The sequence below is a fragment of the Canariomyces notabilis genome (assembly GCF_033297395.1).
Source record: "Canariomyces notabilis strain CBS 508.74 unplaced genomic scaffold N656scaffold_3, whole genome shotgun sequence".
Classification (NCBI taxonomy): domain Eukaryota; kingdom Fungi; phylum Ascomycota; class Sordariomycetes; order Sordariales; family Chaetomiaceae; genus Canariomyces; species Canariomyces notabilis.
In genome coordinates, this window is record NW_027041825.1 from 1064853 (window position 1) to 1077790 (window position 12938).

Genomic DNA, 12938 nt, shown 5'->3' on the forward strand with positions numbered 1-12938 from the left:
CATGGTGAATAAAGAGGGATTCAGAGACACGGCGATCCGTCCTTTTATAAGTTCATCAGCTCTCGGGAGAGTGAAGATAGAAGGAAGCTAGGCAGGCTGTCTTATCAATTGTTTAGCAATCTTATCGATAAGCTAGAACATTGACCGACAGATGGATAGAGATTCGTTCAAGTGTTGAAGTGGGGCTATTTCAATGTCACCGGCATTTCCTTCCACCTGTCAGGCACCTGAACACTCTGAAGCGCCGCGGCCGGTCGAAAGAAGGGGGAGTTTCGAACAGGAGAAAAATCTTAGATGGCCGTATCCATATGGGTGCTGTCACCGGTGTAAGGTGGACGCTGGCCAAAGCACAAAATGGTAGCATAGTCAGGCTTTTATCACGACCAACAAGTTCAACAATCGTGAACCGCGCCGCCTTGGACCAACGTCGCTGCAACTTGGGGACCACTGCCGCAAGGATGGCCGAGTCGACTGACTATGACGACTGGTCGAGAGACCGGCTGGTTGAGCGGGTGAAAGAGCTGGAACAACAGCTCCAGAAACACAAGCCGGGGACAATACAGAACCAAGCAGCCACACCAGCCGCCGCGGCAGGAACAAGAAAAGAAAAGAAAAGAGACAAGAAGACCAAGAAGATGGATCCCGCAAAGTATTCAACCCGTCTGATCGCCCTCAAGCTCGCTTACCTAGGCAAGCGCTACGGCGGCTTCGAATACCAGCCCGGTTCCAGCACCCCTTCCATCGAAGAGGAGTTGTGGAAGGCATTAGTCAGGAGCTGTCTGATCTGGCCCGAGCAGCCAGACAAGGTGGACTTCGGCCCCTGGGAGTACTCCAAGTGTGGGCGCACCGACAAGGGGGTGAGCGCGTTCGGCCAGGTGATTGGCATCCGAGTCAGAAGTAACCGGCCGGTTGTGGAAGTCAGGGAGCGGGATGAAGGGGATAGAAACGAGAAGGGGGATGCTGATGCCGAAATGGCAGAGGCCGAGGGAGAAGCAGATGTTGGCGAGCATGGCAGGAAGCCCGCATGGGACCCCATCGCGGATGAGATCAACTATCCTAAAATCCTCAACCGGCTGCTGCCGCCAGATATCAGGGTTCTAGCGTGGGCGCCAACACTACCACCCGACTTTTCGGCCCGCTTCTCATGCTGGGAAAGGCAATACCGGTATTTCTTTACACAGCCTGCCTTTGCGCCGCTGCCTGGGTCGCTCGAGTCTTCCAAGACCGCTCCTGGTGGCACGAGAGAAGGGTGGCTTGACATTGCCGCCATGCGCGAGGCGGCCAAGCTCTTTGAAGGCGTCCACGATTTCCGCAACTTTTGCAAGATTGACGGCAGCAAGCAAATAACCAATTTCACGAGGAGGGTGTTCGAGGCCGACATCGTCGAGGTCGACAACGTGGGCTCAGCGCTACCCTACCTTAGCCAGCAAGACTTTAGGCCGCCTACATGTACAGGAGAGGGATATCCGAAAGTATACTATTTCCACGTCCGCGGCTCGGCATTCCTCTGGCACCAGATACGGCACATGGTTGCCATCCTGTTCGCCGTCGGGCAGGGGCTGGAGAAACCGTCCCTGGTTACGGAGCTGCTAGACGTGAGCAAGCAGCCGCGCAAACCGAACTATGTCATGGCCGAAGAGGTGCCGCTCGTTCTGTGGGATTGCATTTTTCCCAAGGTAGACGAGGACACGCCACAGAACCGGAAAGACGTGCACGACCCGGACAGCGAAGGAGATATCAGCTTCAAGGACGGCATAGACTGGATTTGGTTGGGGGAGGACCAGCCCAGCAACTTGCATGGGGCAAGCGGACTGGTAAACCAGCTCTGGGAGTACTGGCGGGAGCGCAAGATGGACGAGCTGCTGGCCAGCCAGCTGCTGGACTCTGTCGCACGCAAGCCGGATCTGTCTAGGAGGCTGGCCGAATCGGGACCGGCAAGCAAGCAAAACGACGTTCGACGGGTGTTTGAGGGCGGCAACACGGCGAGGCCCACAGGCGCATATGTGCCCGTCCTGAAACGGCCGCTCATGGCTTCGCCAGAGGAGGTCAACGACAAGTGGGCGCAGAGCAAAGGATTCGCCAACGCCGAGGAACTCGCCAGTACCAAAAACTGGCGAAGCGTAATCAAAGCGGCCAAGAACGGCGGTGGCAGCAGCAGCAGCAACGCAGCAGTAGAGAATAGCAGCAGCGTAGATGAGTGAAAAGAAAACTTCAAACCTCAGCCCCGTTCCCTGTCTTTGAATAGTTCGGGATAGGACCAACCATAAACACCCTCACCCCTTCTCCCTCCCTCCCACTTCACCATTAGCATTAAAACTCCCACCCGGCCCTTCAGCACCCTCAAACAAACAGCCCCTGACCCCTCTCCAAACCGCCTCAACAATCTTCCGCCTAGGCAGCAGCCGCGGAAAGAGCACCACCACGTCCTCCTCGCCCTCGACCAGCACAACAAGGTAGTATCGCACCTCAAACCCGCGAAAGGCCTCGTTGATGAGCACGTCGCGTATCTTTTCGGTCGGTATAAACCGCGTCTGATGTCCCCATCCCCATCCACCCCATGCCCACCACCGGGATTGGTAGTAGTAGTAGTCAGAACCAAAAAACCCGGCCCAAAAAGACCCCCTGGAACTCCGCGTCTGAATCCCTAGACCCCGCAGCACCAGCACCGACTCGGTCGTGTGCAGCTGCACGCCGCCCAGCGAGGCGTACAGCGCTGCGAGGGAAGCGAGGGCTACCGCCCAGGACGGCGCGGGTGCAACCACCAGGTCGTTTAGCACCCGGCCGGGGTAGGAGGTGTGGAGTGTTCGCAGGGTGAGTGAGAGTAGCCCGGGGATGTCGCCTGTCCACAGGAGGGTGAGGGCTGTGCGTTTTTGCGGTTGGTCGTCCGGGTGGGCGAGAAGGGAGGAGAAGAAGCGTGCGTGAAGGGTCAGCACGGCGGCTGTCAGCAGCGCGGCGCGAAGGAATAGAAGCGCGAGGAGTAGTAGACGGAGTGGGATGGTTGGTGGTGGACAGGTTGTTACAGTGAACTCGGCGGTGGTGGGCGACGGGCGGCGGATGTACAGGTGCGGTGCTGTCGTGAGCATTGTTGCTGCTGGAAGTGTGGGAGGTTAGACTCGGACATTGGTTGCTGTGGTGGTGATAGTGGTGGTAGTAGTAGTGGTCATTGCCGCGCGGAGGGTCGGTATCGAGGCATCTTTTCGTATGTGCAGTGCGTCCTGTCGGGCGGAGTCGTGTTGCGCGGCTCCAGGTTGGATCGACAAGTTCGACATTGGTTCTACGTGTCGAAGCAAGCAGGCGGGACTCGAGAGTTCAGGCGTATCGATAAGCAACCCCAATTCTTGGGTCATGGGGCACAGACCCCTGAGTGGGGCTGAGCTTACCTTATGTATTAGTTCTTGCACGCCAAATCTCGGCTGTAATGGTCAGTTTGGTTTAGAAGGCGCTCGATGTTCTTGCTGTATCTATTCCATTCCCATAAGAACCCCCCAGCGGCGCCCAGCACGAATCTTGCGGTGGCCACCCACTCGCATGGGGAACCTGCGATTGCTGCGCGTGGCCCTAAGCAATGAAGATGACACTTGAGGCAGGTCTTACTGTGCAGAGACATCTTCACCGTCAGATGGCGCGCTGGATGACGATCGCTGGGGGCTTGGGACAGAGCAGCGAGATGGGGATGTCGACTCCAATTTTTGTCACTTTTTTTGCTTTATATTTTTGCATATGGATATGATCTTGATTGATTCCGATCGACTCCTCTTATTGTTAGACATGTTCATTTTGCTGTTTGGGTTGCACAAAGTGCAGAAACGCTGATAATTGCTTGGAGACATCGAGGCGCTCTCGAGTCTCGAGAGTCGAGATGCAATGCGTCCATTGTCAGGAACAACAAGAACTGCAGCAGCAGGGCACCTTCCAAATGGATCACCACAGCGGATTCGAAACAGTTCTCATCAAGCAGCAGAAACGAATGAGTGTCAATTCTTCCTTCAAACTATCCGTACCTCATACCCCCCATCACAAAGCCAAACCCACCAACAGACATGAATCTGCATCCAACACAGTGCCGTGAGGCATCAATGTAAAACCCAGCCGCCCTCTTACTCTTCCCAAGTCGGCTGTATCCAGCTGCTTTTTTCGTACTCTTCTTTTTTTCAAGTGTATGTTCAGGGGTGCGATCCCATGTCCGCAATTTATGTTCCAATCTGTTGATCATTTCTCGCACCCGCCAACAGCCAACACAAAGTGTCATCAGCTCATGAGGAAATAGATAGAAGTGAACAAGTAGACGAGAAACAAGGCTGGTACAAAGGCCAAATCAAAACTCGATATGATATGCAGAAGAAGAATAAGAGCAGAGCGGAAAAAAAGATTAGATACTGTCCTAACAGGTCCAAGTGCAAAGCAAAGAACAGCGGCCACCAAACATACAACCAGCCAAAGCTACCTATCTCCGGCTTTCCTCCTCGCCGGATTCCCAATTCCCCTTGCTCAACTCATTACCCTGGGCCACCACTTCCCCAGCGGTGTCCTGTCCTGTAACCCCTTCGTGTGCTGACCCGCCCGGATACCCAGAGCGTGGCGTCTCCTCGTTCTCCCCTCCCGTCTCATCTCCATCTTTCTGTCCGCTATAAGAAAAGGGGCGTGGTGCCAGCCTGATCCAAAGGGAAAAGTCCGCGGGTATGGATTGTACGCTTGCTGAGTATTGACGACGTTGAATCCCTGTTATATATACCTCCTCCCGTCCGTCTCCCCGTCTCCTCTATCGGCAACAAACCGCAGCTGAATCCCGTCCAGTCCGTTCGGTCCGGTGGTCGGCACTACCTCCCGTCCTACCCCTACTCAGATCGTAGGCGGTGTTGATGATGATACGGCGTCGTAAGTCGAAGGGGGGGGGGGGGGAAACGGCCATGTGAACGCTCCTGTCGCGATGCAAAGGATCGAAAAGAATCCGAAAATGAAACAAAAGTGTAGTGGAGAATGGATGGAGGAGACTAGATCAGATCATCTCACTTTGATGCAGCCCCGTCCGATACTCATTCTGCGCCTGCTGCTGCGCGACCTGGGCCTGCACCTGCTGGAACACCTGCGCCTGCACGCGGTAGCTCATGGACACGGGCGGGCCCGGCGGGATGCTCTCGTAGGGCGCCACGACCACGTCGGGCGACTTTGTGCGCGCCCCCGCCCCAGCAACCCCGTCCTTGTCGCCGCCGCCGCGCCCTATCCGGCTGCGGCTGACTGACCGCATCCGTTCTGTTGCCCGTGAGATGCGTGCTCCAATGCTGTTGTCCACGCTGCTCCGCCCGCGGACGTGTCCGTTCCGTGGCACTGGCGGGGAGATGACTGGCACCGTCGTCTCGCTGACGGGGATGGCGGTTGGGATGGATGATTGTTGTTGTTGCTCTTGCTGTTGCTGCTGTGGGGCCTGCTGCTGGTCATCGTCCATGACGATTTCAATCATACCCGAGCTGCCGCCGTAGACCACCGGCTTCGGGCTGGTCGCGGCGAGGTGCTGCAGGGGAGCTGGCGGTGGCGGCGGCGGTTGGGCGAGGTGCTGGAGCTCCTTGAGCAATGGCGGTGCCGACGGCTGTGGTGGCGGGGGCGGAATGTTCGCATCGTGTGATGGCCTGCGGCCTGAAAAGGCATTCGCATCGTGGGACGGCCTGCGTACAAAGGCGTTCGAGTCATGGGACGGTCTCCGGGACTGCACGGAGAATGAGTGCCCTCTCGAGTGGCCCTGAGGCGGCACCAAGTCCTGTGGAGGAGCGGACATGGACCTTCCGATCTGGGCAGCCAACCGTGAATTGGTGGCTGGAGGTGGCGTGTAGACAGTCGACGGCAATAAGATGGTGCTCTCTTCTTGCTGCTCAGCCTGCTTTTCCACCTTGGTCGGGGAGGGCCTGCCGGGCGACCTTTGGCTCGGCTGGTTAGACTTCCCAGGAGATGCCTGGGCGAAAGTCACGGGGATTGGGGGAACGGGCTCGTCATGCTTGGACGCATCCGACTCCAAGACCAGGCGCATTGCCCTCGGCGTCGCCGGCAGGCCGATCAGGGGCCCGTTGCGGTTCGCGAACATGCTCCTCGCTGGGGTCGGATCAACGCTGGCGCTGCGGGAGGGGAGATCCTCCTTCTTGGGCGGCACATATGTGGTGCTCGGCAGTTCTTGGAGTGCGGGCGGCGTCCGTACTGCCGGTGATAAGGCGATCTCATCCGGGTGGATGATTGGAGGGACAGATGGCCTCCTAGCCAGGGATTTCCGTCGCTCCTCAAGCTCACGTGCAGCCGCTTCCTTCTTCAGCTGCCTTTCGTCCTTCATGACTTTCAAGTCCCCTGAGCTGTCAGCAACAAGATCCATCGGCGCTGGAGTCTGCAATGGTGCGCCGATATGGCGACGTGACGAGTCCTCGGTGCCTGCGTGAGACGTGTTCCGCCGGACGCTATCCGACTTCTCGCGCGTCGATCCCCGCGACCAGGGAGTGGATCGAGTCGACGCTGGGGAAGCAAGCTCTTCGCCCCGGCCGGCTCTGCTTCCGCTCCGGTTGTTTCTCCGGCGGAACCTCTCACGGGCTTCGACTGCCTGTCTGTAGTCCTCCTCGTCCTCTGAGTTGTAAAAGTGATTCCGGTGCAGATCCGCCGACATGGGCTGTGGTGACGGTGGCGATCTGTTTTGCCGCGGTCCGCGAGATCCAGAGCGGCCACGGAGATCCTGTTCTCGCAGCCCATGTCTATCGGGACTGAGGGTGCGGTTGCGGCTCGAGGCGCGGCCGTCTCGACTGGCAGTCCGGCTCGAACTCTTTACACGGGAGCCGTCCCGATGGGTGTAGCCTACCTTCCTCACTGTACTGGGCTGGCTTGGCGGCTCTAGTTCGTCGTTGTAAACACCAACCAGCCTACCATTGCTGTTGACATGGTCTGCCTGCTCCATGTCCTGGTTTGGCGTCGCCAGGTTGATCAAATCCTCGGGAGACATGGGCACCGGCGACTTTGGAGATCTCTTTCCCCCCTTTGGCGTATAGCTTCGCGCCACGGCCCGTCCACGATCTCGCGACTTCTCACGGTCCGCTTGACGAGGTTGGCTGTGATCACGCCCATGATGGCGGCCGTCGCGGCTGCTCCCGCGAACATGTTTCGCGCTCTGGGCGGCGTCTAGGCTGTGGATATATTGGTCCAAACTCCTGCCATGCTGGGGCGCGTACCCCCGGTGGCTTCTGGCAACACTCGATGATGCCGCCGAGGTCGCGGAGCTGGCAACGGACGCCGGCCCCCTTCGCCTGGAAGGCCAGTGATATCGGACAGAGGAATTCGCCGACTGTTCAGGGGATGTAAGATCGTCTGGCAAGGAGTCCTTGAATGCAGGGAGTGAAAGGTCCAGTCCTTCGGGGATCCGAGTGCGAGAGCCATTTCTTTTGGTTCCGCTTTCCATCAGAGCAGCGACAATCGCCGGGGATGGGGACGGGGGAGGCTGTGCCCTGGAAGAGCCATCCCTTACCAACCGCGGACTAGCCGTATTCGGTCTCGTCGCCTCCAGAGACTTGCCATAACTGTCATGCAGATCTGCGTCTCCGGCGTTCTTGTTTGCCAGAGCCAGTCGATCACGGTGGTTGGCGTCAGGGGTCTCTCCGATGGAGGGCAGCCGGTTGCGGCCAAAACCGTGGCCCGGGCGGGCCGATGCCGGCGTATTGAACTGACTCCGGTTGCCTCGCAGAACTGCCGTTGCCGGGTCAGCGCCGGGTGAGAGAGCGGACTCCAAGATGGGAGTCGCTCCGGCTGCGATCGGTGTCTTGCCGTCGTCGCCATGTCCCGAGAAGAACTTGGCCTTGGCCTGCGGGTCGCTAAATGAAGTGATAAGCTTCAGCGCTGAGTTCTTTGCGACGCTCCGCTGTGGTCCGTGGTTCGTTGTTGGCGGTGACAGCGGCGGGCTCATCAACTCTGGAACCGTCTGCGAGATGGTTGAGAAATTGAGCTGCTGCGCGGATGGCGATGTCCAGGGTTCGGAAGATTGGACTCCAGTGCAGGCAAAGCTATTACGATGTCAGCCGCTCGTCTCTCACTATTTGCATAAATCTGCTCACCATCTGATGGCCAATTGTTGCTGGCCGTGCTGTACCGCCCATTCACCCCATTTCTTGGCGATCTGCTCCTGTCGTTCCCAGGCTTTCGGGAAGAAGAGGCAAGTAAGGATCAGCGCCTCCATGTACTTCTTGTGTGAAATGTATATCTCCACGGCGTCATTGTGGTCGCCGAGACCAATCATGATTGTTGCTGCTGCGTGGAGATCGCCGTGCTCAAGGAGCCTCTGCACATATGCGCGACCCAGCTTGTGCTGGGACTCCTGTCCTCCAATACCGCTGAGTGCCAGGAGCATCCAGTCGGACGAAGTCATGTTCTGGGAGCCCATGGTCATGATGTCAGTGTTGATGTCGCCTAGCCACTTGGCCAGCAGGATGCGGTTTGTGGAACCCAGCGGATGCCGCGACATTTCATCCCGAACCAGCTCATCAATGTCCTTGTTCCACCCAAATATTGTGCTCAGCATTTGGAGGCGAAGGTCGTCATTTGTCAGCCGGCTCGGATCGGTCGAGTAAGGCGCTTTGTAAGGTACGTCAACGAGGCGGCTCTTGGTGAACTTGAACAGATCTACCACTCTGGAATCGTCTGGGCTGCGTGGAATCTCGTGGCGCAGCCTTGACGGCCGGTGGCCATGGCGGTATTGCGAACTTCCCATGGATATCGAGCTTCCGGTTGACATGGATTCCCTATCCCTCCTCTCCCGATGGTGAGCACCAGACCGTAGTGAGGAGCCTGCTGATATGTACGTGTTCTCTGTCATGCCTCGTGAAACGACAGAAGATTGGTAAACTCGCGGCATCTTCTGAGACGTGGATGATGAGATGGACACGCTCGACTGGGTAACACTTGATCCGGGGCTACTTGGGCGGTATGGTTCAGCCTCCAACCCATGACCTGTGTGGATGTACCGAGCCAGGGGCGATCTGTGGTCCTCGTCAGACAAATCGGACGGGTGGAACGCGATTTTGACTGAGGATTCCGACTCGGAGACATTGCCGCCTTGCCCCTTATCTTCTGCCTCGAGCGATATAGGGGGCGATGGAGGGAGCATATTTGCCGGGTGCTGCACATTAGCAACCATCATCGCCGGTGCGTTCAGGTCGAATTGCTGGACGGTATTATTAGCTCCCAGGGTGAAGAGTGTGGCTCCAGGCCCGTAGACGGCCAGCCCCCGAACGGTCTCGAGGGTAGGGATTGTGTCATATGTAACATGCTTCGTCCGCACGTCCCAAGATATTGTTTCCCTGCTACTGGTTAGCAACTCTACATGTAACTTTGAACACTGGAAGCAGAGAGCAAGGTGACAATAGACGCACGATTCTGAGAACTGAATAATCCGGCCGTTCTTGGACCAGCCCATCCAATTAGGTCCTGTCAGATAGTTTTCCGTTCTCTTCAGGATGCGCACAACCTTGGCCGGGTCATCACTGCTGTAGGCCTTGGACACGCTCCATACGCGGAGATCGCCGTCGTTCGTCTGCACCGCCAGCATGTCGGATTTCTGTCGGGGTGTTGAGGCGTGCCATGATAGGGTCACTATTGGAGACGGGCCCCTTGAGGTGGTGAGATTGTGAAGTATTGTGAACCTTGGCTGGAGAGTAGCGATCAAAAGCGAGCCATTTTGATAACTAGATCCAAAGTTAGCTTTAGATTATTGCACAAGACGTTGGAAGAGCTGATGAACCTACCCAAGGGCAAATGTCCTGCAGTCAGCTGCGGGCGATATCGCAGTGATGGCTATCTGATCGATCGTCCTAGCAGATATGTGCTCTGACGTTGTTGGCTCGAAGAGGATCACATTGCCTTGTGTATTGCCTGGGTGAGAGTCAGCCAAGCGCTCACCACAGCAGACTGCAGCCCATAACACTTACCAAAGGCAACGTTGCCGTTACGCATCCATGCCGCGCATGTGAGGTTCTCATAGGACGCAAACCGAGCAACTTCGTCTCCCGTCGGTAGATCCCAAACAATTGCTGTCTGGCCCGCGTCGTAGCTGACCACCAGCCTCCCTGCGCCCATATCGCTGTGGTTGTCGACGGCCAGTAGCTGAACCTCCTCGGAGTGCCGCGAGAACCGCTTCTCTATCGCAAGCGTGTCATGGTGGCAGCACACAACCGAGGCTCCCTGCGCGTACAAGAACATGGAGGCCGTGGCCGCGCACGGCTCGAAGTAGCGGACGACAGCGTTGTTCGGCTTCGGCGCCATGGTGTAGCCCTCCATGTTCACCATTCGCCCCTTTTCGACGGTGGGAGTGTTCCCGGTGCGGCTCCGAGAAACGTGATGTCCGGGAACAGACATGACGGCCAACGGGTGTGAGCTAGATGTGTCCCAGGCTCTCTTGATGGTAGGCCTGTGAGACAGCCGTTCGCAATCATGTCAGTCGGCCCTCATCTCATACACGAGGATCGCCCCAGTGTGTCATAGGGGGCTGGAAGTAAACATTGGCCGGGGCTGAGCTTCCAGTCCCGTAGGGATATGGGCAAGCGAGTATAAGGAAACATGGAACATACCGACTTGAAGTTGAACTAGTCCTCCCAGAACTTGGAGTGGCAAACCAGGACGTGCTGCAAGGCTACACAATGCCACCCCCGACCATCACATGGAACCCAAGTCTGCTGAACCGGTACGCCGTCCGTTCCCGAAAGCAGTACGTCCCTCCAACGTTCCGTGCGCCTGCGAAAGCCGATCCTCGAAGCTATCCCAACATGTGCCAGCAAGGCGGAAGCAATGGTTGCCGGCGGTTGAGGTTCGGAATATGAGCGTTGTCGGCGACGTGAGGTCCACGAGAAAGGTGCAGTGGGGGATGACGGAGGAAGAGAGGGGTCGAGAAGAGGGACGAGAAGGTAGGCTAGGTATGGTGGAGAGAGAGACACACACAGATGGCGCCGTAGACGCAGGTGTGCCTTCAGGGGGGGGGTGACAGCCCGGCGCTTGTTGTGCGGCAGAGACCTGAGATGCGAAACAATGAAAGCACGCCGGCACCAGCAACGGTAGTACGCTATGTATTGTACAGTACTGTACCCGCAATAGTGTTCCGGTCCTGGTTCCTGGGCCTGGGCCTGGTTGTTGTAAAGGTTAAGCTCCCCCGTCTGCTGGAGCGCCGAACCGCTTGCTCACACAATCTTTTACCCGCTCCGATTCATGCACGATGTGTGCGTCGGGAGGAGAGAGCTGCAGGCCAGAGGAGAAACTGGAGAAGCAGAGACAGAAGCACGCGGTACTACAGGGGTGTGACAGCAAATAAGTCGCACGCAGGCCATCGCAGGCGCTTAAAGCTGAATGGGGCTCAAGCTGTAACTGGACAGGGTCTGAGGGTCAGGAGCACATATAAAATTAGAGTCCTGCTCTCTCCTCCTCTTGCTCTTCTCCGATTCCACGTTGCCTCCTCTTCGCTTGCAAAGCCCATTGCAAATGATTGCGCGAATCTGGTCGCGGGGGCTGCAGGAAAGCCAAGATGGCAAGATGCGCATTGACCGGGGCGGCATTAGCACCGAGCAAGGGGAGCAAGGGACCGGGGGTAGCCGTCGAGTAAGAATCCTCGGCCTGAGCTGGGCAGAGGTCGACTTGGCTCCCATCAGTGGTTGACTGGAGGGCAGGCAAAGGTACAGTAGCATGTACGGATACAGTACTGTAAAGCCCACCGACTCGAGCAGAGCTTTGCAGCGGTCCGTATCAGCCGGTGGTTGGCCTGCTACTCCCGGCGCACAGGGTATCTCTGATATTTGCGATAATTAGGCAGGTATCTCTCAGGACCACCCATTCGCCACGACGTGGTCGCGAATCGTCGATGGCTCCGAACCAGAGTGAAGCATGACCAATTCTCCAGGTTCGATGATTTGCTGTTCGTGCCCCTTTTCTCCCCCCTCTTTGCTATCTTCAAATCGCTTCGAGCATGGCGAACTTTGGTGGTCTCCAACCTAGTCGAGGAAAAAGGCCCAAGGCATGGCCAGGACCGGAAATGGCTCCCGAGCGGGCAGTACCTACCTAGCGCACTACGTTACAATGCCATAGTGCAAATTGGGCAGAGGCCGTGACGTTGCCAGGTAGGTAAGGTTAGGCTAACGTTATAGCCAGTCGTGGTCTGTTTGTGCGTGCTCGGTGGTTGTCAAGCTGTCCGTACTCCGTAGCGTAGCAGCGAACCCAGAATGAAGCGGTAAGGTACCTGTAGTACTCCGTACCGTGGTAGCCATTGCAGATCTGCAGGCGGGATCACTCGATGCCAATGCTAGCTTTGCCCCACAAATGCCTGCATCTCTGCCGTTTTTCGATGGCTGAAAGCGCAGTTAAGATGACGCCTGATTCTGCCTTTTTGCTTGCCATTGCTTCGCATTGAGAGAATCTGAAATGACCCCCCGAACTCGGACTGGCGACGGGCAGTGCGAACAGGTTCTCAGGAGTAGCACCATGTAACTCGGCAGTCTTACCTAGTGTTTGCAAATCATTGAAGGTGCTCGTTGACGGTTGTGGTTGGGTCGGAGGTCGGGAGGGAACTGGATGGCGGCGGCGGGATGTGGAGAAGGTGCAAGGGTTTTAAGCGCCTTCGCTGACGATTGGCAGCTAACTTTTCTCATCTTGACCAATCACGGCAGCCATCACCCTCCCCGACAGGGGCCCCTATCGTCCCTTCCGCCTTGATCTTTCGATACCCGTAACCAAGTCGCGTAACTTAGCGCACGTTTTTGTATTGAAGAGCCTTTCAAAGAAACGAACTGTATTGTCCTACTTTGTCCTCAAACCAATGCAATTCTTGTCGCAGACAATAGTCTGGTCTTAAACCGGAGACTCGGCTCATCTACAATGGGATTCCACTCGAGCTCCGGGTTCCCGGGTTATGTACTTCGAGTCAATGTGAGAGCACCTCAATACCTATT

General features: G+C 57.0%; 4 protein-coding genes across 4 annotated transcripts; 1 reads left to right on the forward strand and 3 right to left on the reverse strand.

Moving 5' to 3' along the window:
- Positions 1-203: 203 nt before the first annotated feature.
- Positions 204-2221, forward strand: N656DRAFT_775757 (pseudouridine synthase). Its single transcript, XM_064814498.1, has one exon. The coding sequence runs from the start codon at positions 459-461 to the stop codon at positions 2199-2201; it is 1743 nt and encodes a 580-aa protein (XP_064673360.1). The 5' UTR covers positions 204-458; the 3' UTR covers positions 2202-2221.
- Positions 2222-2339: 118 nt separating this feature from the next.
- On the reverse strand, positions 2340-2672 carry N656DRAFT_683194 (uncharacterized protein; the record flags this gene model as incomplete). The annotated part of the gene is made up of 1 exon (XM_064810587.1): positions 2340-2672. A coding segment is annotated over one exon (333 nt), but the record flags the coding sequence as incomplete, so codon positions are not given.
- Positions 2673-3195: 523 nt separating this feature from the next.
- N656DRAFT_400935 (uncharacterized protein) lies at positions 3196-3710 on the reverse strand. Its single transcript, XM_064809531.1, has 2 exons — positions 3381-3710; positions 3196-3300 (listed from the first exon to the last, which is right to left on the reverse strand). Exon 1 carries the CDS (start codon positions 3605-3607, stop codon positions 3389-3391), a length of 219 nt encoding a protein of 72 aa, XP_064673362.1. The 5' UTR covers positions 3608-3710; the 3' UTR covers positions 3196-3300; positions 3381-3388.
- A 1286-nt stretch (positions 3711-4996) lies between these two features.
- On the reverse strand, positions 4997-10365 carry N656DRAFT_795489 (uncharacterized protein; the record flags this gene model as incomplete). The annotated part of the gene is made up of 5 exons (XM_064817419.1): positions 4997-8018; positions 8070-9311; positions 9384-9695; positions 9756-9882; positions 9939-10365. 5 exons carry the CDS (start codon positions 10363-10365, stop codon positions 4997-4999), a joined length of 5130 nt encoding a protein of 1709 aa, XP_064673363.1.
- Between the last annotated feature and the right edge of the window lie 2573 nt (positions 10366-12938).